This window comes from Sphaerulina musiva (genome assembly GCF_000320565.1).
Source record: "Sphaerulina musiva SO2202 unplaced genomic scaffold SEPMUscaffold_3, whole genome shotgun sequence".
Classification (NCBI taxonomy): domain Eukaryota; kingdom Fungi; phylum Ascomycota; class Dothideomycetes; order Mycosphaerellales; family Mycosphaerellaceae; genus Sphaerulina; species Sphaerulina musiva.
Genome location: NW_016017385.1, coordinates 2,200,046 through 2,223,915, shown reverse-complemented (window position 1 = coordinate 2,223,915; position 23,870 = coordinate 2,200,046). Strand labels below are relative to the sequence as shown.

General features: G+C 53.0%; 10 protein-coding genes and 1 non-coding gene across 11 annotated transcripts; 5 read left to right on the top strand and 6 right to left on the bottom strand.

The window, feature by feature from the left end:
* Positions 1-952: 952 nt before the first annotated feature.
* SEPMUDRAFT_40633 (uncharacterized protein) lies at positions 953-1,183 on the bottom strand (the record flags this gene model as incomplete). The annotated part of the gene is made up of 1 exon (XM_016908792.1): positions 953-1,183. A coding segment is annotated over one exon (231 nt), but the record flags the coding sequence as incomplete, so codon positions are not given.
* A 1,261-nt stretch (positions 1,184-2,444) lies between these two features.
* SEPMUDRAFT_63404 (DEAD-domain-containing protein) lies at positions 2,445-4,955 on the top strand. The gene is made up of 2 exons (XM_016909637.1): positions 2,445-4,365; positions 4,417-4,955. Exons 1-2 carry the CDS (start codon positions 2,542-2,544, stop codon positions 4,654-4,656), a joined length of 2,064 nt encoding a protein of 687 aa, XP_016762850.1. The 5' UTR covers positions 2,445-2,541; the 3' UTR covers positions 4,657-4,955.
* A 62-nt stretch (positions 4,956-5,017) lies between these two features.
* On the top strand, positions 5,018-6,229 carry SEPMUDRAFT_115991 (uncharacterized protein; the record flags this gene model as incomplete). The annotated part of the gene is made up of 1 exon (XM_016901211.1): positions 5,018-6,229. The coding sequence occupies one exon, from the start codon at positions 5,018-5,020 to the stop codon at positions 6,227-6,229; it is 1,212 nt and encodes a 403-aa protein (XP_016762849.1).
* Positions 6,230-6,475: 246 nt separating this feature from the next.
* SEPMUDRAFT_t20 lies at positions 6,476-6,591 on the bottom strand. Its single transcript has one exon. It is a non-coding gene; the product is annotated as a tRNA-Ser (tRNA).
* A 182-nt stretch (positions 6,592-6,773) lies between these two features.
* On the bottom strand, positions 6,774-6,947 carry SEPMUDRAFT_39848 (uncharacterized protein; the record flags this gene model as incomplete). Its single annotated transcript, XM_016908760.1, has 1 exon — positions 6,774-6,947. A coding segment is annotated over one exon (174 nt), but the record flags the coding sequence as incomplete, so codon positions are not given.
* Positions 6,948-7,288: 341 nt separating this feature from the next.
* SEPMUDRAFT_148357 (uncharacterized protein) lies at positions 7,289-7,750 on the bottom strand. Its single transcript, XM_016904870.1, has one exon. It carries the CDS (start codon positions 7,597-7,599, stop codon positions 7,393-7,395), a length of 207 nt encoding a protein of 68 aa, XP_016762847.1. The 5' UTR covers positions 7,600-7,750; the 3' UTR covers positions 7,289-7,392.
* Positions 7,751-8,262: 512 nt separating this feature from the next.
* On the top strand, positions 8,263-11,448 carry SEPMUDRAFT_148356 (carbohydrate-binding module family 21, glycoside hydrolase family 15 protein). Its single transcript, XM_016904869.1, has one exon. It carries the CDS (start codon positions 8,282-8,284, stop codon positions 10,217-10,219), a length of 1,938 nt encoding a protein of 645 aa, XP_016762846.1. The 5' UTR covers positions 8,263-8,281; the 3' UTR covers positions 10,220-11,448.
* SEPMUDRAFT_155380 (uncharacterized protein) lies at positions 8,263-11,452 on the bottom strand (the record flags this gene model as incomplete). The annotated part of the gene is made up of 1 exon (XM_016907615.1): positions 8,263-11,452. One exon carries the CDS (start codon positions 11,450-11,452, stop codon positions 10,334-10,336), a length of 1,119 nt encoding a protein of 372 aa, XP_016762845.1. The 3' UTR covers positions 8,263-10,333.
* Positions 11,453-12,876: 1,424 nt separating this feature from the next.
* On the top strand, positions 12,877-15,836 carry SEPMUDRAFT_148355 (glycoside hydrolase family 37 protein). The gene is made up of 2 exons (XM_016904868.1): positions 12,877-13,147; positions 13,274-15,836. Exons 1-2 carry the CDS (start codon positions 12,965-12,967, stop codon positions 15,434-15,436), a joined length of 2,346 nt encoding a protein of 781 aa, XP_016762844.1. The 5' UTR covers positions 12,877-12,964; the 3' UTR covers positions 15,437-15,836.
* Positions 15,837-15,912: 76 nt separating this feature from the next.
* On the top strand, positions 15,913-17,312 carry SEPMUDRAFT_148354 (peptidyl-prolyl cis-trans isomerase 1). Its single transcript, XM_016904867.1, has one exon. It carries the CDS (start codon positions 15,987-15,989, stop codon positions 17,103-17,105), a length of 1,119 nt encoding a protein of 372 aa, XP_016762843.1. The 5' UTR covers positions 15,913-15,986; the 3' UTR covers positions 17,106-17,312.
* Positions 17,313-17,840: 528 nt separating this feature from the next.
* On the bottom strand, positions 17,841-23,204 carry SEPMUDRAFT_148353 (uncharacterized protein). Its single transcript, XM_016904866.1, has 2 exons — positions 19,558-23,204; positions 17,841-19,503 (listed from the first exon to the last, which is right to left on the bottom strand). Exons 1-2 carry the CDS (start codon positions 22,910-22,912, stop codon positions 18,212-18,214), a joined length of 4,647 nt encoding a protein of 1,548 aa, XP_016762842.1. The 5' UTR covers positions 22,913-23,204; the 3' UTR covers positions 17,841-18,211.
* Positions 23,205-23,870: the final 666 nt, after the last annotated feature.

Here is a 23,870-nt window from a genome sequence, read left to right as displayed (position 1 = left end):
CCTTGTCCATTCAACGCACCTCCCAAGCGAGATCGCCCCAAGGCTTATACTGAGGATCAGTCATATCAATATTGCCGATGATCGACTTCGGTATCTTGACGAAGTGATAGCCATTGCTCGAGCAACGCGACGTGCACCGAAACAAGATGAACAGACCCCAACCCGGATGAGAAGTATCGTCAATTTCGCTATACAGCTCAGTGGCAGTAGTCATGGGGTGAACGAGGTTGAAGACTTTATCGAAGACGGCGCCATGTTCGCCACACGTAGAGCAGATTGGAATCTTGCGACCGAACAAAGCTGCTATCGTGAGGGGATCACGGTAGATCTTGGTACCACGAAGAAGTTCCGCCTTGACATCGTTCATACGAGCTCGAGTGATTCCAATTCCGGCATTGAGGATAACGTTCTCATATTGCAAAATCTTGGATCCGTAGTCCTCGGCTGAGTAGGCAATTCGCGACTTAGCGATTTTCTGAAAGATTTTGTTCTCGTCCTTGCTCCTGTCCTTGACCAGGGCTTCTGCCACCACGTGTTCTACCCAGGAGGGGCTGCGACCATGATAGGCAGCAATGGAAGAAGCTCTAATCTGCGGCTTGTTTCTGGTTGGGCGTGTGCCACCAGTACTACCAAGGACTTGTGACTTTCGCCGAAGGAGAAGTGGATTTGGAGCCGGCTCGAAAATATGTCTTTCCTCCTCCAAGATCTCCTGCTCCAGATGATCCATCCGCGACTCGGCATTGAGCCTGTCCACCTCAGTCATGTGACCGACGGACTGTAGATATTCCAATCGCCAATCTTCGAGGACTCGGCGTTTGTTCTGAGTGGGGTGCAATTTATCGGTAAATTTCACTTCGAATTTAGATCGGCTGGCCGTGTCACCCCCACGTCTGAAGGTCTGACGAACAGCAGTAGTGGGTGTTTTGCATCCCTGTCTCCTCCAATTGGATATTTGCGGGCACTCCATTCTCTCATGACCAGGTGCCAAGCAGTAGGCACAGTCCTTGCCGGCCGGGTTGTTGCAGGAGTTGCTCGTATGACCGCGTAATGTACAACGAGAGCACTTCAATCTACTCGGCTGGTATGCAGTCCAATTTGCGGTATTAGTGCATACTTCTGTGGTGTGCGCTGTCGAATTGCAGTATTTGCAATAGGGCTGTGACGTTGAAAGGGGAGATGTCATGGTCGCATCGGCCCCATATCTGCTGAGTGCACGACAATCGATTTTGGCGTGACCCCGTTTCCTGCAGTGGTCACAGTAGAGATTGGACTTGTCCACGTTATTGGACTGAGCGTACGGCTGCTGACCCTGCTTGGGCGGATTGTTCACAGTATTGTATGCTCTCTTCATAGGACAATCTTTCGTCATGTGGTCAGCCACGGGATTCAGGCATCCTTTGAATGTGCATCTCCACGGCTTTTCGCCATTGGCATTTCTGCCGCAGCGATTGAAAGCATGTCCTGTCTGCCCACAGCCAGCGCAACTGGGGCCCTGCTGGTTTCTCTGATTCGAATTTTGATTATGGCTTCGATCCTGGTTTCGGTTCTGATTCTGATTCTGATTCCGATTCTGGTTCTGATTTTGATACTGGTTCTGATACTGGTTCTGATACTGGTTATGGTTCTGATATTGCATCTGATTGCCATACTGGTCCTGCTGCGGGTTATTATTTCGCTTCCCATGGTTAATTTTTGCCATTGTATGTGGTTGCAGTTGGGGTTCTGCTTGCTCGGGAGGCTGATGAGATAGGTGTAGCAAGGTAACGGTGGTTCTGCCAGCAGAATACCAATGTGCAGATGGGAGATGATTTGATATCTGAAAGGACAGAGGCTGCAAACGGACGACGTCAAGGGAATATAAGCAAGTGTGCACATCGTGGCAAAGACGGTCTTTGTTGCAATTGTGCTCGTAGGCGGACAAAGAAATGTATAGCGAACAGCGGCGAATCTAATTTCCATGAGTATTTTCGGAGAAGACTTCGTTGTTCGCGAACGGCGAGCATGACACGTGCGGTATAGCGATTCTGGTGGCAACTCCGAAGCATCATCTCATTCTCGTCTTGGTTGGAACTTGGAAAGATGTTTGTTGGGAATGATCACGTGCGACTTGCTGTCTCAACGGTGGTGCCTCTTATGTCCGGAGACGGCGAGTAGACGGCTTCTGTGATTCGCAAGCCATATTGAGCGCATCATATCATACTAGAGAGTGTGTCGCTGGCTCGCCGTTTCTGTTGCTGTTGTTGGTGGTAGTAGCAAAGTAAAGCGTGGTAGAGGCAAGAAGAAGAACAAGTTTGGAATTTGGAAATAGTTCTAGATTGGAAGGGAGCGGACCGAGGCGCCGGGAGCGGGCAGAGAGTATGGAATGCTCCCGCACTTCTACCCGCTATAATTTTTTAGAGAAGCTCTGTCCATCTGTAGCAACAATTCGATATCCTCATGTTCATGTCCTGGAAGCCCGATACGATTTACAACGACTTTATCCGCGATTCTACCAAGCGCAAGCGGCCCAACAGCAACAACAGACCTTCCAATCCAGCGCTGATGTCGGGTGGCTTGCCGTCGCCCGCCATGGAACACAAGGGCCGCGTCGAGGACGGCACAAAATCTGTGAAGAAGGCCAAGACGGAGCAGAAGAAGCGCAAGCACGAGAGCGAAGGCCCTGTCAACGGCGATGCTGTCAAGCAGAAAAAGGCCAAGGTGGTCGCGGCCCCAGTAGTGAAAGTTGAGGACGACGACTCTGCGCCAGAGGAGCAGTCCAGTCAGAAAAAGTCAAAGAAACTGCGCAAAGAGGAAAAGAAGCGACTGAAGGAGCAACTGAAAGCGGAAAAGGGAACTGCGGAGGGAGCGCACGAGGGAGAGGCAGAGGATCAGGTCAATCAGGAACTGAAAGAAGCCGCCACAGATGCCGGTGCTCATGCAGAGGAAGAGTCGGGGGACGGGAATGAAGAGGAGTTCGCTCAATTCGAATCTGATGATGTGGACCAGACTGTAGAGAATGGTGTAGAGCCAGAAGGAGAAGACGAGGAGGACCGGGAAGAAGAGGAAGAGGAAGAGGAAGAAGAAGAAGAAGAAGAAGAAGTGCCTAAAGAGAACGGACATGCTGGCGAGGCCACAGATCTTCCCTCAGAGCTCGGGGTGGCACTGCCCAATACTGCCGAAGAACCGCAGAAGTTCACTGATGTCAATCTAAGTGAAAAGACGATGCGGGCAATCAACGAGATGAAGTTCGAGAACATGACCGAGATCCAGCGAAGAGCTATGGGGCCTCTTCTAGCAGGAAAGGATGTCTTGGGAGCAGCGAAGACTGGTTCGGGAAAAACGTTGGCCTTCCTGATACCATGTGTGGAACTGTTACACGCGCTGCGTTTCAAGCCGCGAAATGGAACTGGTGTGATTGTGGTGTCGCCCACAAGGGAGTTGGCACTCCAGATCTTTGGCGTGGCACGAGAATTGATGGAGCATCATTCACAAACATTTGGTATTGTCATCGGAGGCGCGAATCGGAGAGCGGAGGCGGAGAAGTTGGCCAAGGGTGTCAACCTGCTCATTGCCACTCCTGGACGACTCCTCGACCATCTGCAGAACACGCAAGGATTTGTGTTCAAGAACGTCAAAGCTCTCGTCATTGACGAAGCTGACCGAATCTTGGAGGTTGGATTTGAAGATGAAATGCGCCAGATTGTCAAGATTCTGCCCAAGGAAGACCGCCAAACCATGCTCTTTTCTGCCACACAAACTACGAAAGTTGCAGATCTCGCGCGAGTGTCACTTCGCGAGCGACCGCTATACATCAACGTGGATGACAAGCAAGAGTATAGCACTGTCGCTGGTCTCGAGCAAGGCTACGTGATTTGTGACTCCGACATGCGGTTTCGCTTACTATTCACCTTCCTCAAACGGCACCCGAAGAAGAAGATCATCGTCTTCTTCAGCAGTTGCAATTGCGTCAAATACTACTCCGAACTGCTGAATTACATCGATCTTCCAGTCCTCGACCTCCACGGAAAGCAAAAGCAGCAGAAACGGACGAATACATTCTTCGAATTCTGCAACGCAACTTCAGGAACGCTCATCTGCACAGACGTGGCGGCACGAGGTCTCGATATCCCTGCTGTGGATTGGATTGTGCAGTTTGACCCCCCGGACGACCCACGAGACTACATTCACCGCGTCGGACGTACTGCGCGAGGTGCTAACGCCAAAGGAAAGAGTTTAATGTTCTTGCAACCCAGCGAAGTAGGCTTTTTGTCACATCTCAAGGAAGCCAAAGTGCCTCTCGTGGAGTTCGAGATCCCGCCCAAGAAGATTCTTGATATTCAGTCCCAACTGGAAATGCTGATCGGCAAGAATTACTATCTCAACAAGGCAAGTCCATACGTCTCTCATTCATGAATCCTATACTGACAAATATCACAGTCGGCCAAAGATGGCTACAGATCCTACCTCCAAGCCTACGCATCACACTCTCTGCGTACAGTCTTCGATATCCACAAGCTCGATCTCAAGAAAGTGGCAAAAGGTTTTGGATTCTCTGTTCCTCCGAAAGTCGACATCAACCTTGGAGCGAGTATGAAGAAGCCCGACCAAGCGAGACGAAACTATGGAAGCCAGCCCGGGCAACGGAAGTTCCAAGGTGGCAAGCCCATGAGACGGTAGAAGGCGATGAAAGCGTGTACAAAGTTCATTTCGCCTTGTTGGGCTTGTTCATCATGTAGGCATGATAGTGAGGCGTTTTCTGCCGAGGACTGGGCTAGGAGAAAAGGGAAACTTCCAACATCTTGCTGGCCGTTCCATACTTCTATCTTGTTGAATACCGCAGCAACGTGTATCTGGGGCGGAGGTTCACTGAGCAAAGACGAACAAGCGAGACATGTGCTGTGTATGTCTCACTTGTCCGTACAGCAGCATTCGAGACGGCAAACGCTGCATCTGGCATTCAAAATGTATCTTTTTTTTTCCCCTTCTCAATAACTTGGGCAGTCCCTTCACGAGTGCAAACATACTGACCATTGCCATCATGTTGCTTCGTATCCCACTCGTGCTTGTCGCTGTTTCGGTGGCTCTCAGCCTCGCATACAGATACTCCAACAGCCGTTCGGCCAACACCACCACGGGCTTGTCGAAGACTACGATGGCTCATGCGTTCGCAATAGAAGCCATACAGCTTACTTTGGCCATCATGGGCTCCGTCATCAGCTGCGCCATGGTACTCATATCACCAACTATCCTCTACCGATTCCAGATTGCAGACTTGGAGCTGTACATTTCCACCTGGCTGGCCGCTGTGGGAATACTCGCCATGTATGCTTCAGCAGTCTTCACGATCGATGCCATCGATAGTCTCATCCAGCTTGGATCATGGACCCATCCAATCCAAATCCAAACCTTGCTCCTCACGAGAAATCTCTTGATACCAAGCACAGTCACGACAAAACGTCGCTCGGAAGAGCTCGTTGACAGGAAGGCGATGGCATCTGTGATCCCGTTTCAGTCTCGAGGCCGCAGTAGAACTCCCAAAGAGCTTACACCTTCTTCATCATCGAAGCTGTGTGATCGAGCAGTAAGCGAACCAGCAACGCCGACGAGAAGATTCAGGCACATTGGCGTCCAGTTTCCATCAGAGACTCGCAACGCGCTTGCAAGAACCTGGTCCAAGCCACCGACTTCCACACACCGGGTAATCAGAACCATTAGCACACCGTCCATCGTTCGTCGCGTCCGCAAGTTCTCTTTGGATGAGTCGCCAGTTTCGACGAGGGGCGTGCAGAGCAGGTCATTATTGAGAGCTTCAACACCCTCGCCCGTCAAGACTCCAGACCACCACTATCGTAACCCTGCTCCTGCTCCGGCAATATTCCACACTCCAAGTCCAATCTCCACGAAGCGCTCACTTTCGGTTCATGTATCCAGCACACCTTCTTCTATCATCACCGTCGACTTCGAGAGGACATCAGCATCTTGGGAGAATATCACTTCGTTGGACTTAACATCGCCGTCTAGCAAGAATAACGATGAAGGCTCGGCCTCAGTGAATAAGAGTTTGCATGCCAGTGCGCCTCCCGCGTTCGCTTCGAGCACGGTGAGCTCGCTGTCGAAGAACCGGACGCGAGCTCGTGATGTTCTGGGTCAGCATAAGTTGGTGGCGAGTGATCAGGTTGGTAATTCTTCGAGCAGCGTGGGTGGCGGTTTGGTTAAGCAAGCTGCTAAGCGATTTGAGCAGAAGGGGTAAGGAAAATGTGTGCCTCCCCAAGGAGGTGGTGTGTACATGTACCTATAGAATCTGTATCTTGGGGCGCTTGCTGTAGTGCGTGGTATAAGCGCGCTCCGAATAAAAAAGGTACATGGGAAGGAAATCATTGATAGCGGAGTCAGGCAGCAGATGAAGGTCACGCATATAATAAGCATTGCACAATTACTACCCTGCAACCAAAAGCATGATATAGCGACAAAAACCAAAAAGAGAAAGAGCTTGGTGCGACACCTGTGTGATTCGAACACACGCTCCCGAAGGAACTGGCTATACAGTTGAGTACATGTGACATGTACAGTTCCAATAGCAGGCCAGCGCGTTAACCACTCCGCCAAAGTGCCTTGTATTGATGACGAAGCCTTACATTTGCTCGTTTATGTTCCTTATTTGTCAGGAGCCACGCGTTGGCACGGGGGCCATCAGCACGGACGTCGACCCCATGTAGACCCAAAGTCCCAAACAGTCTCCAGTTGGCATAGCGGGGTCCTGGCCTGGCCTGGCTTGAAGCTGTGTGATGGGAACACTATTTCGATGAATTATTGGATATCTGCCTCAACATGGCTTGATTCTCTTGGTGGACACCACGAAATTCCTCCAGTGTTTCAGCTTGTCGCTTGCCGGACTGCACTCCCAAGTAATAGCCGATCGCAGAGGGTAGTAGGGTGACGGGAAACGGTTTGTTGTATTTGCTCGTGAGCCTGGTCGAATATCAGTCAGCTCTCGGCAATATGCGGGGCTGGAAGCGGAGGCTGCTTGCACTGCGTCGACAATTTTCTTGAAGCCGGACATGGTTAGGTATTCTTGTGATGTGTTGTGTCGTGACAGAGATAGATGTCAACTTGGATTTGGTGATTTTGCTGTGTCACACGTTCAGGATCGCTCTATGAAGAGGGATGTGGAGTAGACGAGGGCTGGGAGAGTGGCTGGAGCCCGGACAGAAGGATAACGGGAAGGGAGATTGATCATCAATCAAAATGCGGTAACATCACTTGAGATACATGTATGCTCGAGACAGAGAGGAAGCGAAAGTAGAAGTTGATCGAGACAAATGTGCCAATCCGAGTAATTTGAGTGCCGTGTAGTTCCATCTCCATCTCCATGATCAGTAGGAGGTAGGAGGTATACAGTGCTGAACGAGCGTCTTATGGACTAGCAGTATGTGCATTAACCACGAGCGAGCTGGATATCCTCCCACAATCCAACAATGTGTTCAGTCCTCCAATCTTTGTCCCTGTCATTCCTCTCGTCACCGTTCTCGCATCGAGAGACAGCCAGCCGCATCCGCTCTTACACCTACCTACTATCATGAGTCTCCTGGAGGTCCTCCATACCGCTTGCTGTATCAACATCCCCCGGAGAAGGCAACAAGTATCTCTGTCCTGCTTCAAGCTTGTCGCCGTATCCTTCCGAGTCGTGTTCTTGCGAGGACGGAACAACACTCGCACTCGGCGGCTTCCCACGAGTCATGGGCGAGGAGATGGCCAGCGCTGTAACCGCGTGTGTCGTGGACGGGCGAATATAATGAAAACAATAATAGTCTTTTCATAGGAGGTACAGGTATAGGACGTCTTTGATAGGTGGTAGTGGTGACTGGTGCATGCTCCACGTTTTGTTCTCCGGAGTCCGCGGACGAAAAGGTGGGTGCGGTGAGGTCGGCCCGCACTCTGTCGACACATTCATTTGCCCTCTCACGAATCAAAACGCTCTGCTCCAGATCAGCACCAAAGCACCCAAGCAAACCAAGATCAACATGCACCTGTTGCACGCGTACCGCTGCTGGTGCTGTCGGTGAGATTCTCGGATACTCCCATTCATGCATCTGGTAGGCCACATCACATGTGCATACCACTACTCTACTGTAGTGTAGCGTCTGCCCGCAAGGTAAGGTACAGTAGTCTGTTTTGCCACGGGGAGAGAATGAAAATAATACCTACCTTACATGTACCTTATTATTGTATATACCTCCTACGTGATACCCGTTGTATTCGACTCTCACAAATCCCATTGTTGTTGTTTATATCAGCACCAACCATGGGGCCCCCGGGGGGAATATTGGTACATGTCCTGACGGGCTGTATGCTCGCCGCAACATCGTTTGCTCAGGCTTGCGACACCACCACGCTCACAACGAGTGCACCTTCCGACAGCAACACCAACGTGGTCCTCTCCAGTTTCAGCTATTGCGGCGGTGTGCTCAATACCACGGCGTACATCAATAATCTCGCGTACAACAAACAGGTCACTCTCTACTACACGGATCGCCAAGGACGAAGCACACCACTGGCCTCAGTGGCCTTGAGCTACCAGAATGGAGTCGAAAATACCAATTTCGAAATCTGGGGCTCCAGCACGCTCGCATATGTCGATGGTATCACCCAGCTGCTTAATCTGACCTACAACGTGGTCGACCTGGGAACCGTATACACCCAGTCATTGAACCAGACCGTCGTGGCGAGTGGTGAGCCCGAACCAACTCTTGCTGCACCACCTGCACCGTATGCCATGCCTCTCGGCTTCGGCGACGACATTACATCATGGCTCGCAGCGTCCAATGGATCCCAAGTGACTGCTTCATACAGCAAGATGTTCCGCAACATCGACCCGAACATCACCGGAGCGGTCGACGGGGTCGTCGTGGCGGGTCGGAGTGGTCCATCGTTCGAGAGCAAGCTTCCAGATTACGAATACGACTGGGTCCGAGACTCCTCCCTCACCATGGAAGTGGTGCAACAGCTGTACGCAGCAGCCACTGAGGCCGACGCCAAGCAAGCATATGAAGACCAACTGTTCGCCTATGCCATGGCCCGAGCGGTCGAGCAGAATGACCCGAATCTGCAGACTGGCCTGGGGGAGCCCAAGTTCTACCTCAACAACACCGTCTTCACCGGCCCGTGGGGACGACCGCAAAATGACGGACCCGCCACTGCTGCCATTACGCTGATGGAGTTCGCCGAGAGCTACATGGCAGCTGGTGGCAACCAGACCACCGTCCTTCAGAAAATATATGACTCCACCACGTATCCGAATGTGGCACCAGTGCAGAAGGATCTTCTGTTCGTGGCTCGCAATTGGACCTCTCCCAGCTTTGACCTGTGGGAAGAGCAAAGTTCTGACCACTTCTATACCAGAATGGTACAGCGCAGGGCGTTGGTCATGGGAGCCAAGTTTGCCGCCACGGTCAGCGACAACGCCACGGCATCGACCTTACAGGAAGCCGCCGATGCACTCACCGCGAGTCTAGATGTCTTCTGGGACGTGAACAGAGGGATTTTGCTCTACGAGTACGGTCCCGTGCTCAGCAACAAAGCATCATACCTTGACGCAGCCGTGATCTTGGCGTTGATACATGGCTATGCGAATGATGGCGTGTACAGCTACACCAACGAGCAGGTTCAATCGACAGTCGTCCGGTTCGTGACAAGCTTCATTTCAACCTATACCCTTGCAAACGTGACCCAGGACTCGTCTGGACAGGTGCTCGGCGTACCCATCGGGAGATATCCCGAGGACATCTATAATGGCACGGGCACGCAAGAAAATGGAGGTAATCCATGGTATCTGACTACTGCGGCTGTCGCACAGTACTTCTGGACTGCATCGGCTGAGTATAGCGATGCCGGTAGCATGGCCGTGACTAACACCTCGCAATCGTTCTTCGACTACTTCGCCCCGAGCGCCAACCTCACTACTGGCGAGACATACAGCAGCGGCTCAGCAGAGTTTGATGCTGTTATCGATAGTCTCAACGGCTGGGGTGATGCGTTCATGAGAACAGCCAAGTTCTATACTCCTGCCGATGGCTCGCTCGCGGAGGAGTACAACAGAAATACTGGCCTTCCGCAGGGCTGTGAGGACTTGACCTGGTCTTATGCCAGCATCATCACTGCTGCCATCCAGAGAGCGTCGTTGAGAAACGATACCGCTTTCCTGCAGGACCTGGCTAATCTTGGATTCACTCCGAATCGATAGAGTTGATGCGTTAGCCTCATTCGCCCTGGGAGAATTAAGTAGGGAGTTGTTTAGGTTAAAAAGAAATTGTACAGAGTCACAGCTTCGCCTATGCCATCTCGTGCACACTTCTCTTCACAGTTTACTTTCTCTGTTCGCACTTCTGGTCTCATCTGACAGTAGCTCACACAGCCAGCGCTCGGCTTCCTTGCGCATTACAGCTGAGAACTCATGTCCAGCGTGGGGATCTTGGATATCTTCCAGTGCTATCTTTTGATTGGCAGCCCAGCCACCCTCACTAATACCTCGCTTGAGCCAGTCCAAGAAGATCTTGCCCTGAGCATACGGCACCAGCTTGTCCTTACCACCACTCAGGCATATGATCTTTTTCCCAGCAAGGGTACGCTCCACAACAGGCCGCAGAGCTTGGACTTCCCTTTCCGAGGGAGAATGCAAATGATCGTCTCCCGTTACTACATCAAGCTCGCCCATCAGAATGCCTGCAGGGTCATACTGCTCAATAGCAGCTAACAGAGATTGCGGGAAGTCGGGCGAACCCAGGAAATCTTGGCCAGGAGGGTCAGACGAAATGGCAGATTGTACTTTACTTCTGATCGCACGATCCGTCATGAGTCGAACGTAGTCGGGACATCCAATAATCACCATCCCAGCTGAGATTCGCGGCTCATTCATAAGTGCGACCCAGGTCGCATGCCCTCCGAGAGACACGCCTCCACAGATGTGATCATGGATCTTGAAGGGCAAGTATGACGGGACTTGTGTAATCAATAGACTCAAATCATGCGCTGTGCCGACATATGTCGAAAACATATCAGGCCCATGTGTGGGGTTCCCTTGCTTCCAAGAGATATTATTCCGATTCTCAATCATTCTCGAACCGTGATTCCTCTGATCAAAGCATATACATATCAAGCCCTTCTGGTTCGGGTGTTGATGTTGCCTTCTTTGGGAGTTCCATGCCTCGAGCATTGCGGCTGCTGTGTATGCCATGCTGTCTTGCGTGTCACCTCTTCCGTGAAGCAGCCATAATGCCACCACCTCATCGGGGTGCTGTGGCAGCTCATCGGTTCCGTAGACGGTGGTGAGGATGCCGCCGATGTTGTGTCGCTGCCATGATACTGGTTTGATGTTTGCGAAGGCCTTGTGGGTCGCGGGAAGGGGTGAGGAGAAGGGCGATTTGTTCGAGTCTAGGCGGAGGGCATGGCCCCAGGTGAAGGTGCTACCTCCAGCCATGGATGGGTGCTCGACGAGAGTGATGTTCGGGGGATTGTTATCCTAGGGCCTAGGAAGACACGTCGGAGCTGTCCAGCGGACAGCTCCACCAGTGAGTTCTAGCCGAGGCCTAGCGTTATACTACATTCTTACTGTAAGGCAAGAGGAGCTCGCGTACATTCGGGTATCTGAGGTGTGCAAGCAGTGCGGCCCTTGGAAGTCATCGTCGTCTTTGTCTGTGATTGACCATACCTACATGCCTAAGGTAGGTACCTTACCTAGGTAACCTTACATACCTTAGGTACATTAGGTCTCTTCAGACATGGACGTCGGCACTTGCGCACTGTAATGCTTCCTCGTCACGGGGGGCATCAGGGACAAGGTCGAGACATGCCATGCTGCGTCTCTACATATCCCCTCCAATCTCCGTACGCGGAATATAGCTACTCGAGGCAATGCGGTCCGAGGAGAGGTGGAGTGGTGAGCATGTGACAGACATGAAGTATACCTCATTACCTACATCGAAGCCCTAGGTATGGTACAGTCCATAAGAGGTACCGTTGCACTGCTACCACAGGTGGCACAGCAGATACATGTGATAGCGCTGTTCAGCCTCGAGGTTAGTGTGAAGAAGTGCACCAGGAGGTCGCGTGTTCGAATACTAGATTCTACTGCAGGTGGAGAACTGAGGTACTTGATGTACATGTCCCAGCTGCTGTGATGTTGTGCCACCCACCATGTACGCGATGCCGTCTTCTGCTAGCAGCTCGACCGAAGATACATGTAACCAAGATACATGTAGCCGATCTGCACCAACCTGGAAGTTGGAACTGCCGCATGCAGCCATCGAAGGCCACAGTCCTTCTGATTGTAGCTGGGAAAGGGGAAGTAGAACGAGGAGGTACTGCTACTTGTGCTTGCATGTATCTTGTGCATCTCATCCTTCCCCATAGTACTGATCTTGCCCTGCCTGGCGCGCACGTGTGGTGTGTATGTTCGGGTCATCCATGTGCTGTATGCACATAAGGTAAGGTAGGTAGCTCCTGACTGCAATCGTGTCGTCCGCTCGTCCTCGTCCTCGCCCTCATCCTCGTGCGGAGGCAGAGGCAGAGGCAAAGGCAGAGGCAAGCAGAGGCAGGAGTCGTCGGCGAGCGTCTCTTTCTGTTGTCTGCAACTCTCTCTCTGTCATCTGTCATCTTCCATCTTCCATCGCCCATCGCCCATCTTCCTTCTGTTGTCTTGGGCCTTCTGCTTCCCCTACCGCTGTTATCGCTTCACAAGCTCCTCTTTGACCTCGCCCATTGTTTGCCAGAGAAAACCTTTTCAAGTCAACGTCACCGTCACCTCAAGGTCCGTCCGCTCGCGTTCCACAACACAACCAATGATGAAGCCGAGGAGAGCGCGCCCGCTGACCGGCATCATAGCTATCCACCCGCCTACCTCATCAAAACTCGAGCCCCTCCTACTTACACGAACTTCTCTCGCACGCACAACTCCCGCCTCCAATTCGTACCTTTGTTGTCGTCGCGGAGCATGAGCTCGCAGAAATCTGCCTTGCCGATTCACACCACGCAGGATCCGCACAATAACGTCCATAACGAGAAAGGACATCACGAGCATATCTCTCTCGATCTCGATCCCTACGCTCCCTCCAATGTCTACTATGGCGCAGACCACGGCCCTAGAAAGGTTGCGAAGAGTCGTACATACTCTGCTGTAAGCAATGCACTTGCCCAGTCTGCGTCAACGCGCGTATCTGTCAGCTTCGGGCCCGCCCACGACTGGTGCTGTTGAGACTTCATAGAGCCATTGAGTAGCAATGATGGATGCTGACAGCTCCAGGTCGACCCCGGTCACAATAAGGTAGGCACGGAAAACTACAGCGCACCGTCCAGACGGCTCAGTCATGATCTGATGGGTAATGCCCCCCGTCGCTATCTCATCAACGTCGACGACACTCTGAAGACACTGCTCTCACGTGAGGACTCCGATGGGAATGTCCAGATTACCATCGACGACAAGGGTCCCAAGACCATCGAGCTGGGCACAGCAGCCTCGGGAGGATACAAGCGCTTTGATGTGCGCGGCACATACATGCTCAGCAATTTGCTGCAAGAGATGACACTGGCCAAAAAGTATGGCCGCAAGCAGATCGTACTCGATGAGGCACGTCTGAACGAGAACCCTGTCAACCGACTTTCTCGTCTCATCAGGGACCAGTTTTGGCCAAATCTCACCAGAAGTATTGATGGATCCAACATTTCTGCCGTAGCCCGTGACCCCAAGGACTGGACATCAGACCCACGCCCACGCATATACATCCCGCTCGGCGCACCTGAGCAACACGCCTACTACACTCGCATTGCCCGGCAACACCCTGAGATGCGTCTCGACGTTCAATGGCTGAAGGAGGGTGGTCCTGATGATGATGAATATGTTCGTGACTTGAATGAGGCTCCTGGTCTGCTCGCAATCGAGATGGAACGCGTCGCAGACACTCCCGAAGGGGAGCCAGACTTCAAGGGACTGCCGTTCGTGGTACCTGGTGGCCGTTTCAACGAGTTGTATGGATGGGATAGCTACATGGAGACTCTGGGTCTGCTCATCAACGATCGCGAGGATCTCTGTAAAGCCATGGTGAGGCACTTTTGCTTTTGCATTCGACACTACGGCAAGATCTTGAATGCCAATCGATCGTACTACCTGCGCCGCTCGCAACCTCCCTTCCTCACCGATATGGCGCTTCGTGTCTACGAGCGCATCAAGCACGAGCCAGACAGCCTTGAATTCCTTCGCGCCGCTATCCTGGCGGCGATCAAGGACTACTACGCCACGTGGATGTCGCCACCCCGCTATGACCCCGAGTCCGGACTATCGCGTTATGTTCCAGGAGGCCTCGGCGTGCCGCCAGAGACAGAGGCTTCTCACTTCGTGCACGTGCTCCAGCCATATGCCGACAAACACAAGATGACGTTCAAGGAGTTTGTGCATGCATATAACTACGGCCATGTCTTCGAACCAGAACTTGACGAGTACTTTCTCCACGATCGTGCTGTTCGAGAGTCTGGACACGATACCTCGTACCGCTTGGAAAAGGTAGCCGCTCATCTCGCGACCGTCGACACCAATTCTTGTTTGTACAAGTACGAAGTCGATATTGCACGTACGATTCGTGCCTTCTTCGGCGATAAGCTCGTTATCCCCAAGGAATGGCGCGCGCCCGGTCAGGCAGAGTTGGAAACTTCGTCAACCTGGGATCGACGAGCCAAGAAGCGACGCAAGATCATGAATGACCTGATGTGGGACGAGGACAAGGGGATGTTCTTCGACTACAATACTGTGAAGAAGAAGCAGACTGGTTATGAAAGTGCTACCACATTCTGGGCCATGTGGGCAGGCGCGGCAACCCCTAGGCAGGCAGCTGTGATGGTCACCAAAGCTCTTCCCAAGTTTGAAGTTCACGGCGGTCTTGTGTCTGGTACTGAAGAGAGCCGCGGTCCCGTCGGTGTGCACCGGCCCAATCGCCAGTGGGATTACCCATTCGGCTGGGCTCCACAACAGATCCTAGCATGGACGGGTTTCCTGCGGTATGGCTTCGAGGAAGAAGCACAGAGACTTGCGTATCGCTGGATCTACATGGTTACGAAGGCATTCGTCGACTTCAACGGTGTTGTGGTGGAAAAGTACGACGTGACACGGCCGATTGATCCGCACAAGGTCGCTGCAGAGTACGGCAATCAAGGTGGTGACTTCAAGGGTGTGGCGACTGAAGGCTTCGGCTGGGTCAATGCATCCTACGTTTATGGTCTTCAGATTGTGAATGCCCACATGAAGCGTGCCCTCGGTGCCGTCACCAACTGGGACACTTTCAAGAAGATGACCGAGGCTTCTGACGACGACGCAGTCGAGATTCTCCACAAGGACCCAACCTACCATGCGAATGGAAGCGGTCCGGTCGAGCATCACCCAGCTCCGTCGAAGCACGCTCACGCCGGCTCCGCCTAGACAAACATGGAGGAAGCGAAGATGGCAACACCTCCTAGGCGATAGAGAATTGAAGATCGATGATGATGATTACGACGACGACCTGAAAGTTTTGGTTCGGATAGTAGTGTGTGTGTGCACTTGAGTTGGCCTAGAATAGATGAATCAGCGAATTGCTGAGATCAGTCATTCTCCCCCCTTTTCCATCGTGATGGAGCTCTGAAGTGTCCGTTCGCGCTGTCACATGCACCCAAGTGCACTACGAGGTACGAGGGTCTATACAGTAGCACCTCGGACTAGCGCAGGAACGCAGGAACGAACCCCACCATTGCCAAGGTTGGGCCCTTTTACCTACGAACGTTCCAGAAACAGCTGTCGGGCTGCAGCTTCTTCCATTGCACGGAATTTTTACTTCTTGTATAAAAAACACGTAGACGATTCTGCTTTCCTCCGACCAGCAAGACCGCTTTCTTCAACTCCCCACCTTTGCTCCCCGACCGAATCACCAGCCCACTCCCACTCCCACCCCACAAAACTGCCTCATCTGCATCCACCACCACCACTACCCACCATGGCTCCACGTCCCAAGGTCTTCTTTGACATCTCAATTGGCGGTAAGCCCGCTGGCAAGGTCGTCTTCGAACTATACAACGATATTGTGCCCAAGACTGCCGAGAATTTCCGTGCGCTGTGCACAGGCGAAAAGGGCAAAAGTGCAAAGTCTCAAGCTCCGCTTCATTACAAAGGCTCGGGCTTTCATCGTGTCATCAAGAGCTTCATGATTCAAGGTGGTGACTTCACTGCTCATAATGGAACGGGAGGCGAGAGTATCTATGGCGAGAAGTTTGACGACGAGAACTTCCAGCTCAAGCACGAGAAGCCATTCCTGCTGAGCATGGCGAATGCTGGACCGGGCACCAATGGCAGCCAGTTCTTCGTGACGACTGTGCCAACGCCGCACTTGGATGGAAAGCACGTCGTGTTCGGAGAGGTCATTGCAGGCAAGAGCGTTGTTCGTGCTGTCGAGGAGACTCCTGTGGGACCGAACGACAAGCCCGAGAACGCAGTCAATATTGACGACTGTGGTGAGCTGCCAGAGGGTACGAACGTCGATGAGCTCACACGAAAGGCCCCAGACAGCACTGGTGATACCTACGAGGACTACCCAGCAGACCAGCCCAAAGAAGGCGAGGACTGGAATGGGACAGAGATCGTGAAGATTGTGACAGACTTGAAGGAGATGGGAAACAAGGCATTCAAGAGCGGTGAACTCGAATTGGCATTATCAAAATATGAGAAGGCTCTCAAGTACCTGCACGAGTACCCAGCGCCCCTCGATAACGATCCACCCGAGCTCGGTTCACAACTAGCGAAGTTGAAGATTTCGCTACACACCAATAGTTCGTTGATGTCATTTAAACTGGGGAGATATAGAGCATCGTACGAATCTGCAGACAAGGCCGCAGTCGTGGTGCCAATCTCGGATTCAGAAAAGGCCAAGACACTCTTCCGGAAGGGCGTGGCATTAAAGGCATGCAAGGATGAAGAGGGCGCTCAACAGTTCCTCGAAGAAGCAGCACAGCTGGCGCCTGACGACCAGGCCATCAAGAATGAACTGGTAGCTGTCAAGAAGGCGGCTGCTGACCGCAAGGCCAAGGAGCGCAAAGCCTTCAGCAAAGCCTTCGCGTAGATGTTCCCCTCTTTCCAGCAGCACACAGCAATCACGCCTGTACTGACGCCATACGCACTGGGTGCATTTGGCTCTCAGGCAACAGCATGTCGGCTGAGAGAACCCGGGACATGCAATTGACGAGCGTTCAAGCGTAACGTCAATACGACAGACAAAATGAGCGATAGACTACCTCCTAGACGAAATAATGAAAATAGTTACGACCATGCGCGTCCTCGTTTTGCCAATGTCGAACATACTATGTCTCCACTCGAGTGACTGTTTATCGCCGCGATTGAGTTTGTCCATTGATACCATGGCTCTTTCCGTCCCCATCGGTCTCAAATTAGCAATCTGTGCAATGTTGTTGGTTCCATTATTCCCAGCGATATGGCACGCTTCCGGCATCCGCGCAGGGCCCGTATGTAGATACCTAAAGGCTCAAGGTACCTGGTAGGCACAGTAGGTAGGTACCTTACTAGATACCTAGTATTGCCAGCTGGCGGCCCCTATTAGTTCACTCTTTGTCCTACTATTCTGAGCTTGCAACCAACAAATGCATGATCTCCCTGGGAATTTAATTAGACTTTACAAAAATAAAAAAAGGGGGCGCAAGAGCATTCGTTAGGAGTAGGACCAGTAGGTAGGGATGTACGTATATGGTGTAGTAGTAGGAGTGGTACCTAGGTACCGGAGCCGCTGAGCGGAATGGGGGGAGGCATTGATTACCATTACTGGACTTCTCCAAAGGTGAAAGATGCATACGCGCGCGGTTCACCAATGGACACGAGGTCGTAGTATTCCAGCAAAACTGCTCTTCCTATATCGATGCTACCGCTGGCTTTCTGCGGACAGAATCTGACAGATATCTGGTCGGCCACGACAACAGGGAACCACTCCGTCTATTTCTCAGCTGCTTGATAATGTCTGTTCCCACCGCCCCTTCGTCACGATCGGATCTTCCTGATCACACGTTACCACACCATGAAATTCAGCCGAAATTCCCTGCCTCCTCCTTCTCCTCTCCAAAAGATACATGACAACAAAAAATAGGTATCTCAGTTCGTGCTTTTCACGACACAACAACGCAATGCTCGCTCATATTCCAATGTGTCACAACCCAGTCATCAAATCACGCCATTTTCTTTCCACTGCCCTTCCAATGGCGTGCTGGTAGCGCTTCGTGATGGCACATCCTTATCCTTCTTCTTTCGTAATCCAGGAGGAATCAGCTTGTTCGTCTTCCGTTCTTTCTTCTCCTTGTCTCGAACTCGATCCGCTTCCACCTGGGACCGGATCAATAATTTGGCAGCCTCTCGTCGTTCCCGATGGCTAATTTCCCTCTGGTAACATGGCAGAGCGGTTGTCATCTGGCGCTCGGTATCGCTGGTCACAGCAGTCGAAATTCCGGACGCGCTGCTCATGCTTGCACTGACAGATGCATGGGGGGAGCCGATGCTCTGCGGATAATCGCGTTTCATCCCGCCCGAAAAAGTGCTGCCACCCACTGTACTGCCGTCCAGGCTGTGCGATCCGGGTCGCACAGTGTATTCACTTTGCGATCGGGACATGCCGGGTACAGCCGCTTCAGCAGAGGGGATGTAGCGCTCGCCATATGCACTCTTCGTCAGATCGTCATCCGACACGGCCTCGGAAGCAGGCTCGCCCCGAAGTTGTGCAAGTGTAGCTTCGATTGCTGGGTTGGCATCGTCTGGCAGTATCGATGGATCAGTAGCAATCCTCTCTGCCACCACGTCGAAGGGGTCCTGGCCTGGTTTGGCTGGCTGACCTCGCACGTGAGATTTCTGCAGCTGGTTGATCACATCCTCCCACTGGAAACTGCCGGGACTATCAGGTCGCTCGGCGCGCTCGGCGCGATTGAGGCATTCTTGTGTCCGGGCATTCAGCTCTTCGCAGAGCTCGTGAAACTCCCGGAGATCGCCCCCCGAGGCATTGATTGCGTTGACAATGTCGCTATGTGTCTTTCCTGGCAATGCCGCTGAATCATGGCTGCTTGATAGTGCCGCCAGTGCTTCCAGCCAGAGGTGGATCAGGTCCGCAAAAGACCTGGCTTGATCAATGAGATACGGCAAGCTCGGGAAGCCTTCTCGACTACTGGGTGGCAGTCGTTGCATGATTGTCATGGGTGTGGTGTAGCTCAGATGTCGTTCGGTGCTCACGATGTCGGATGGCCAGGTTGGCGACGCTCCGGAATTGGGAAAGCTACTGCCTGAAATCGGCGTCGGCACATGGCAAATATCGTCAATGAAGGTCTTGAAGCCCTCGCGATGCTGAACCAGAAACGCGTTCATGGGCTCCATCCACGGCTCCTTGGTGCCGAAGGAGGCCATATTCGCCATGGTCTGCAGCGACTTCGCAATCAGAGTGAACGCGCGGCGTGCTCGAGGCTTGGTGTCATCTGCACGAATGTTAGCTTGACTGCGACGCCATGGCGGCATGATCCTCCACTCACCAGTAAGAAGTCCAAACAGCTTGGGGTTGAGCACAGCAGGGCAGAAGAAGCGGAGGAACAAGAATCCGGAGACGCTGCTGTAGCTGACGGTCCGCAAGAAGTCTCCGTACCGATCTTCTGCGCACGCGCGAATGTGTCGGAATATCACCCTGAGCTCGATCGGACACCTGTGTCGGTGCGCCACGATACCTTTCCAGACTTCTTGTGTGAAGAGTAACAGCCTCCTCCAGTTGCGGTCCACATCCTGAGGTGAGCCAACACGGTTCGGGTCCACTTCACAGTCCAAATCCTTATCATTGATCTCCTGGAGCTTGGCAGCGAGTGAGCCCTGCAGATACTCGTTGCCCACGCGTCGCATGTGAGTATCTAAGCTCTTAGTCAGCAGCGTATTGCCTCTGAACAGTAAGTTTGCTTCGAGAGTGGCGTTCTTGTTAAGATCGCGCACGACCAGCTCGCGATCACTGTTGGGAGCTCCAGTTCCAAGCGGGTCGCCGCTGCTTTCGGAGCCCACACGTCTGCTGTACCTCAATTTCGTGATGGGCGTCTCCTTGTGACTGCCATCAATCTCCTCTTCCACCAATGCCATGATCCAATCACCAGCCTTTCCCGATACCTGGAATATGCTGAGCAGGCTGTCGCTGAGCCTCTTCAACTCGCTGGGTATCATCTGGGCGATCTGTAGCGTTAAGCCATTCGAGAACCGGTGCAACAACTCACTCAGCTGCTGATAGTCGCGCGCCATGAGAATGATGCCTTCGTCCGCACGAACTTTGATCAATACTTCGCCCACATGCTGTCCATGCATGTTCGTCACTGGCCACCACTTCTCCACTTCCTTCTCCGGCTCGAGCTCCTCCATCTGAATTTCCACCTTGCCGCAGTTGTGGTCATATGCCAGACTCGTGAAGCCGCCTTGCTCTTCGCCGTATGTGTCGTGCGTTTTGTGTTTGCTGTCCTGTTTGGAATGCTCATGCTCAGGCGGCCGCCTTTTGATAATCACGCTCGCATTGTTGAGTACGGGTGGCAGATCCTGGAATTCGAAACTCTCACCCCACAATGGATTCAGACCCTCGTATTTGACGACCGTCTTGCCTCTGGTCTCGTTGTCCAGGAGTACTTCTGCATAGTAACCATGCCCATGGGCCTGTTGTCTGCTGAAGCCACTGCCAAGACCCGAACTGGATTCGCCAGCATTGGGAGACTGCATTTTAGCTTCGACAACCCTGACGCTCAGGCTCCGTTCCATCCGGAAGGTATAAGTCGTACTTGTTGCTATCATGCTTTCGAGGTCTCGGTTGGAGCCTTGGTTGCCCGTTTCGTGCTCTGCATCGATGCGTGGTCCATATATGGAAGGCATCGTGAAGGCACGTAACAGTACGAACCACACTTCGTACAGCACGCGGTTCTCCAAGCTCAAGAAGATGGGTCGAATGAATCCTGGCTGTGTGTTGGTGTAGCTTGCCGTATACTGTGGGTATATGGCAATGCAGAATTCGTTCTCCAGAACACTCGAGTCCAGTCGCTGTATGGCGCACCGACTCAATTGACTCAGCTGTACCACCGAGATCAAAGAGTTGTCTGCGTCGGAGTGGAGCTTCAGCTCACCGTTCTCGCGCAGTTGCCCACTGATACGTCTCCATCTGCGCGAGCCCACACTTTGCATCCTATTGGATTTCGGCCTGCTCGACGATGGTTGTCCAAGCCCAGAGGCGCTCGAGCTGTTATGTCCGATGTTGGTATCCCAGTAAATCATCTTACCAATCTTGATGACAGGGTTCTCCTTGGGCTGGGCGGTTATGACGGATTTCCGGCGATCGCTCCTGTGACTCCTGTTGCTAGCAGCACGATCTCTTGTCGTGGGACTGACAGGGTTGTTCACAGAAGCTCTTCGCTTGGTGTGTTCGGATATAGTCGATGACCTGGTGCTGTCTGCATTCGGACGAGTCTCATTACTACTGACGGAACTCGAGTCTCTGGGTGTCCAGTGCAATAGAGCCGCATACCAAGCATCGAAGTCAGATTGTGTCTGCAGCTTGATATGAACTTCGTCTGGTCGGTCTAAAAATGTCACCTCGAGGTAAGGCATGTCTCCATCCAGATTCGATCTCACAGATGAGCCTCGCAGTTCCGGGATCAGCGTCTTGTGAGCGCCCTCGCTGCCTCTCGATTCATACATCAGGCTGCCACTTTCTTCGTGAATGTAGCAATAGCTTTGACTCCATGGATTTCCATGACCGCGACGAAAGATGACGTTGCCACTCATTCTGCCATTCAAGGTTTTGGCCAAATGGAGAATGCGCCTCACATTCGCACTGGGGAGAGCCGATGTTATCGAGTCGGCCGTGCTGGTGGAGACGGGTGAGATGGAGCGGTGGCCATGCGGTGTGTGGGAAGGCGATCCCACAGGCGAGCCGAGCGATGAAACAGAGGGTGCTGTGAGAGGCTCTGTCGGCGCTGGCACCGACGCCAGATACTCCGCTCCACCTATGGGCGATGATGGCGACTGCACGCTGCCGACCCGTTGCTTAATCTTCGCATTGAGCGACGAGTCTCCATAGCCTCTTCGACGCTGCTCTTCGCTCGCGCTGGTGCTCGTGCGCGGACGCTGAAACGTATCACTTTCTGCCATGATGCCCTGTGTGCGCTGTCCATTGCTCTTGCTGCCGCTGCCGCTACGTGCGAGAAAGGAGGTACTGGAGATGTTGACACTGCCGTTCCTGCTGCTGGCCGGACTGATGGTGTGGCTGTGATCTGGGTCCCTGTCGCGGTCGCGGTCGCGATCGCCGCGGCGTCTGCTTCTGCTCGATGAGGCACCCGGGCTGTCGCGCGCTGCTGCCCCGCCCACAATAGTGGTTGTCGTGTGCGGGATGAAAACCTGCTCGAAATTCGTCGAGTTCATGGTGTTGACAGGGAGATTGCCGTTGCCATTCCGGTCATTGTGGTCATTGTGGTCCATTGACACGTCCCTTCCCGTGTGCTCGTTTTCGGGTGTTACCGCCCGAATGGTCTGCGTTCCACTGCTGTTGACTGCAGTGCTACCTTGACGCAGACCCATTGAGGGCCGTCTACTGACGGCCCTACTGGTGGTGGTGCTGGTGTTGGTGGTGCCCGTGCCGGTGGAGGAGGTAGTGGCGGCGGCAGCGGAGGAGGAGGAGGTGGTGGTGGTGGTAGTGGTGGTGGGCTTAGCCTCTGTTTGCGTACTGCTGGTGGACATGGGAGACTTGGGCGGTCTGTCTGCATCCTTGATCGTCCTGTACTTCTCCTTACCCCAGCGATTCTTGCTGCGCGGCTTGTCCTGCTCCAACACATCAGAACTCCACGCCCCACTCCGTCGCCGAGACGCCTTATCACTCATGATGAAGGAATGAATGTGGGCGCCGTCTGTGTCTTCTGCTGCGGCCTTTGACTGCTTCGACGTCCTGAGGCTCGAACACTCCAGCAGCGGCTTTCGTCGACTGTTTTTCGCATGTCGCACGGGGCGGGTATAGGCGGCGAGGCGAGGTAAGGCGCGGTGTGCCGGCGGCAGCAGGAACAGCAGCAGCAGTAAGTGTGATGGGGGGAGGGGGGGAGGGTGTCCACTACTCTCAATGATAATGGACTGTGTAACGAAAGCGGAGCGGTGTAATCGGTAGAGGAAGGTACTGTAAAATGGAAGGTATTGTATGTAGGTACTGCACTGCACTGCACTCCACGGGTCTGTTTTTTTCTCCACGACAGACAGAGCAAAACGGGCAGAGTGACAGGACGGACCGTGACACCTTCACCGAGTCGTGGTTGGCAATACAAGTAAGTACATGTACCTGGACTGGAGTAGAGAGCAGAGAGGTGATCAACCGTCGCCGCCACGCAGCCTTGCAGCCATTGTCCTCACCAGGCGTGGGGCTAACGGGACGATCATTTGAAACGGCATTGCTCAGTCACATCCAACTACTACGAAGGTACCTACCTACCTAACTACGTGACCTACGTGACCTAGCGACTTTGATTACAGCCCAACGAAAGAACCGTCCAAGACAAATGCGCGACAACTACCTACCCGCACCAGCCTGCTGCAGACGCCCGTGCGCTACATGTACTCGAAGAGCCCTGCCGGCCCTAGAGCAGAAGAAGAAGAAGAAGCGAAGAAGCGAAGAAGCGAAGAAGAAGCCGAAGCAGAAGAGGAAGACGTAGAAGCAGATTGGCAGAAGAAGAGGCAGAAGAAGCAGAAGAAGAAGAAGAAGAAGAAGAACGACAATCAATATCGCGGTCCCACATGGGCCAAGTCCACAAGATGCAACTAAGGAGGGAAAGGTTTGTATGGGAGCCCAACCCAA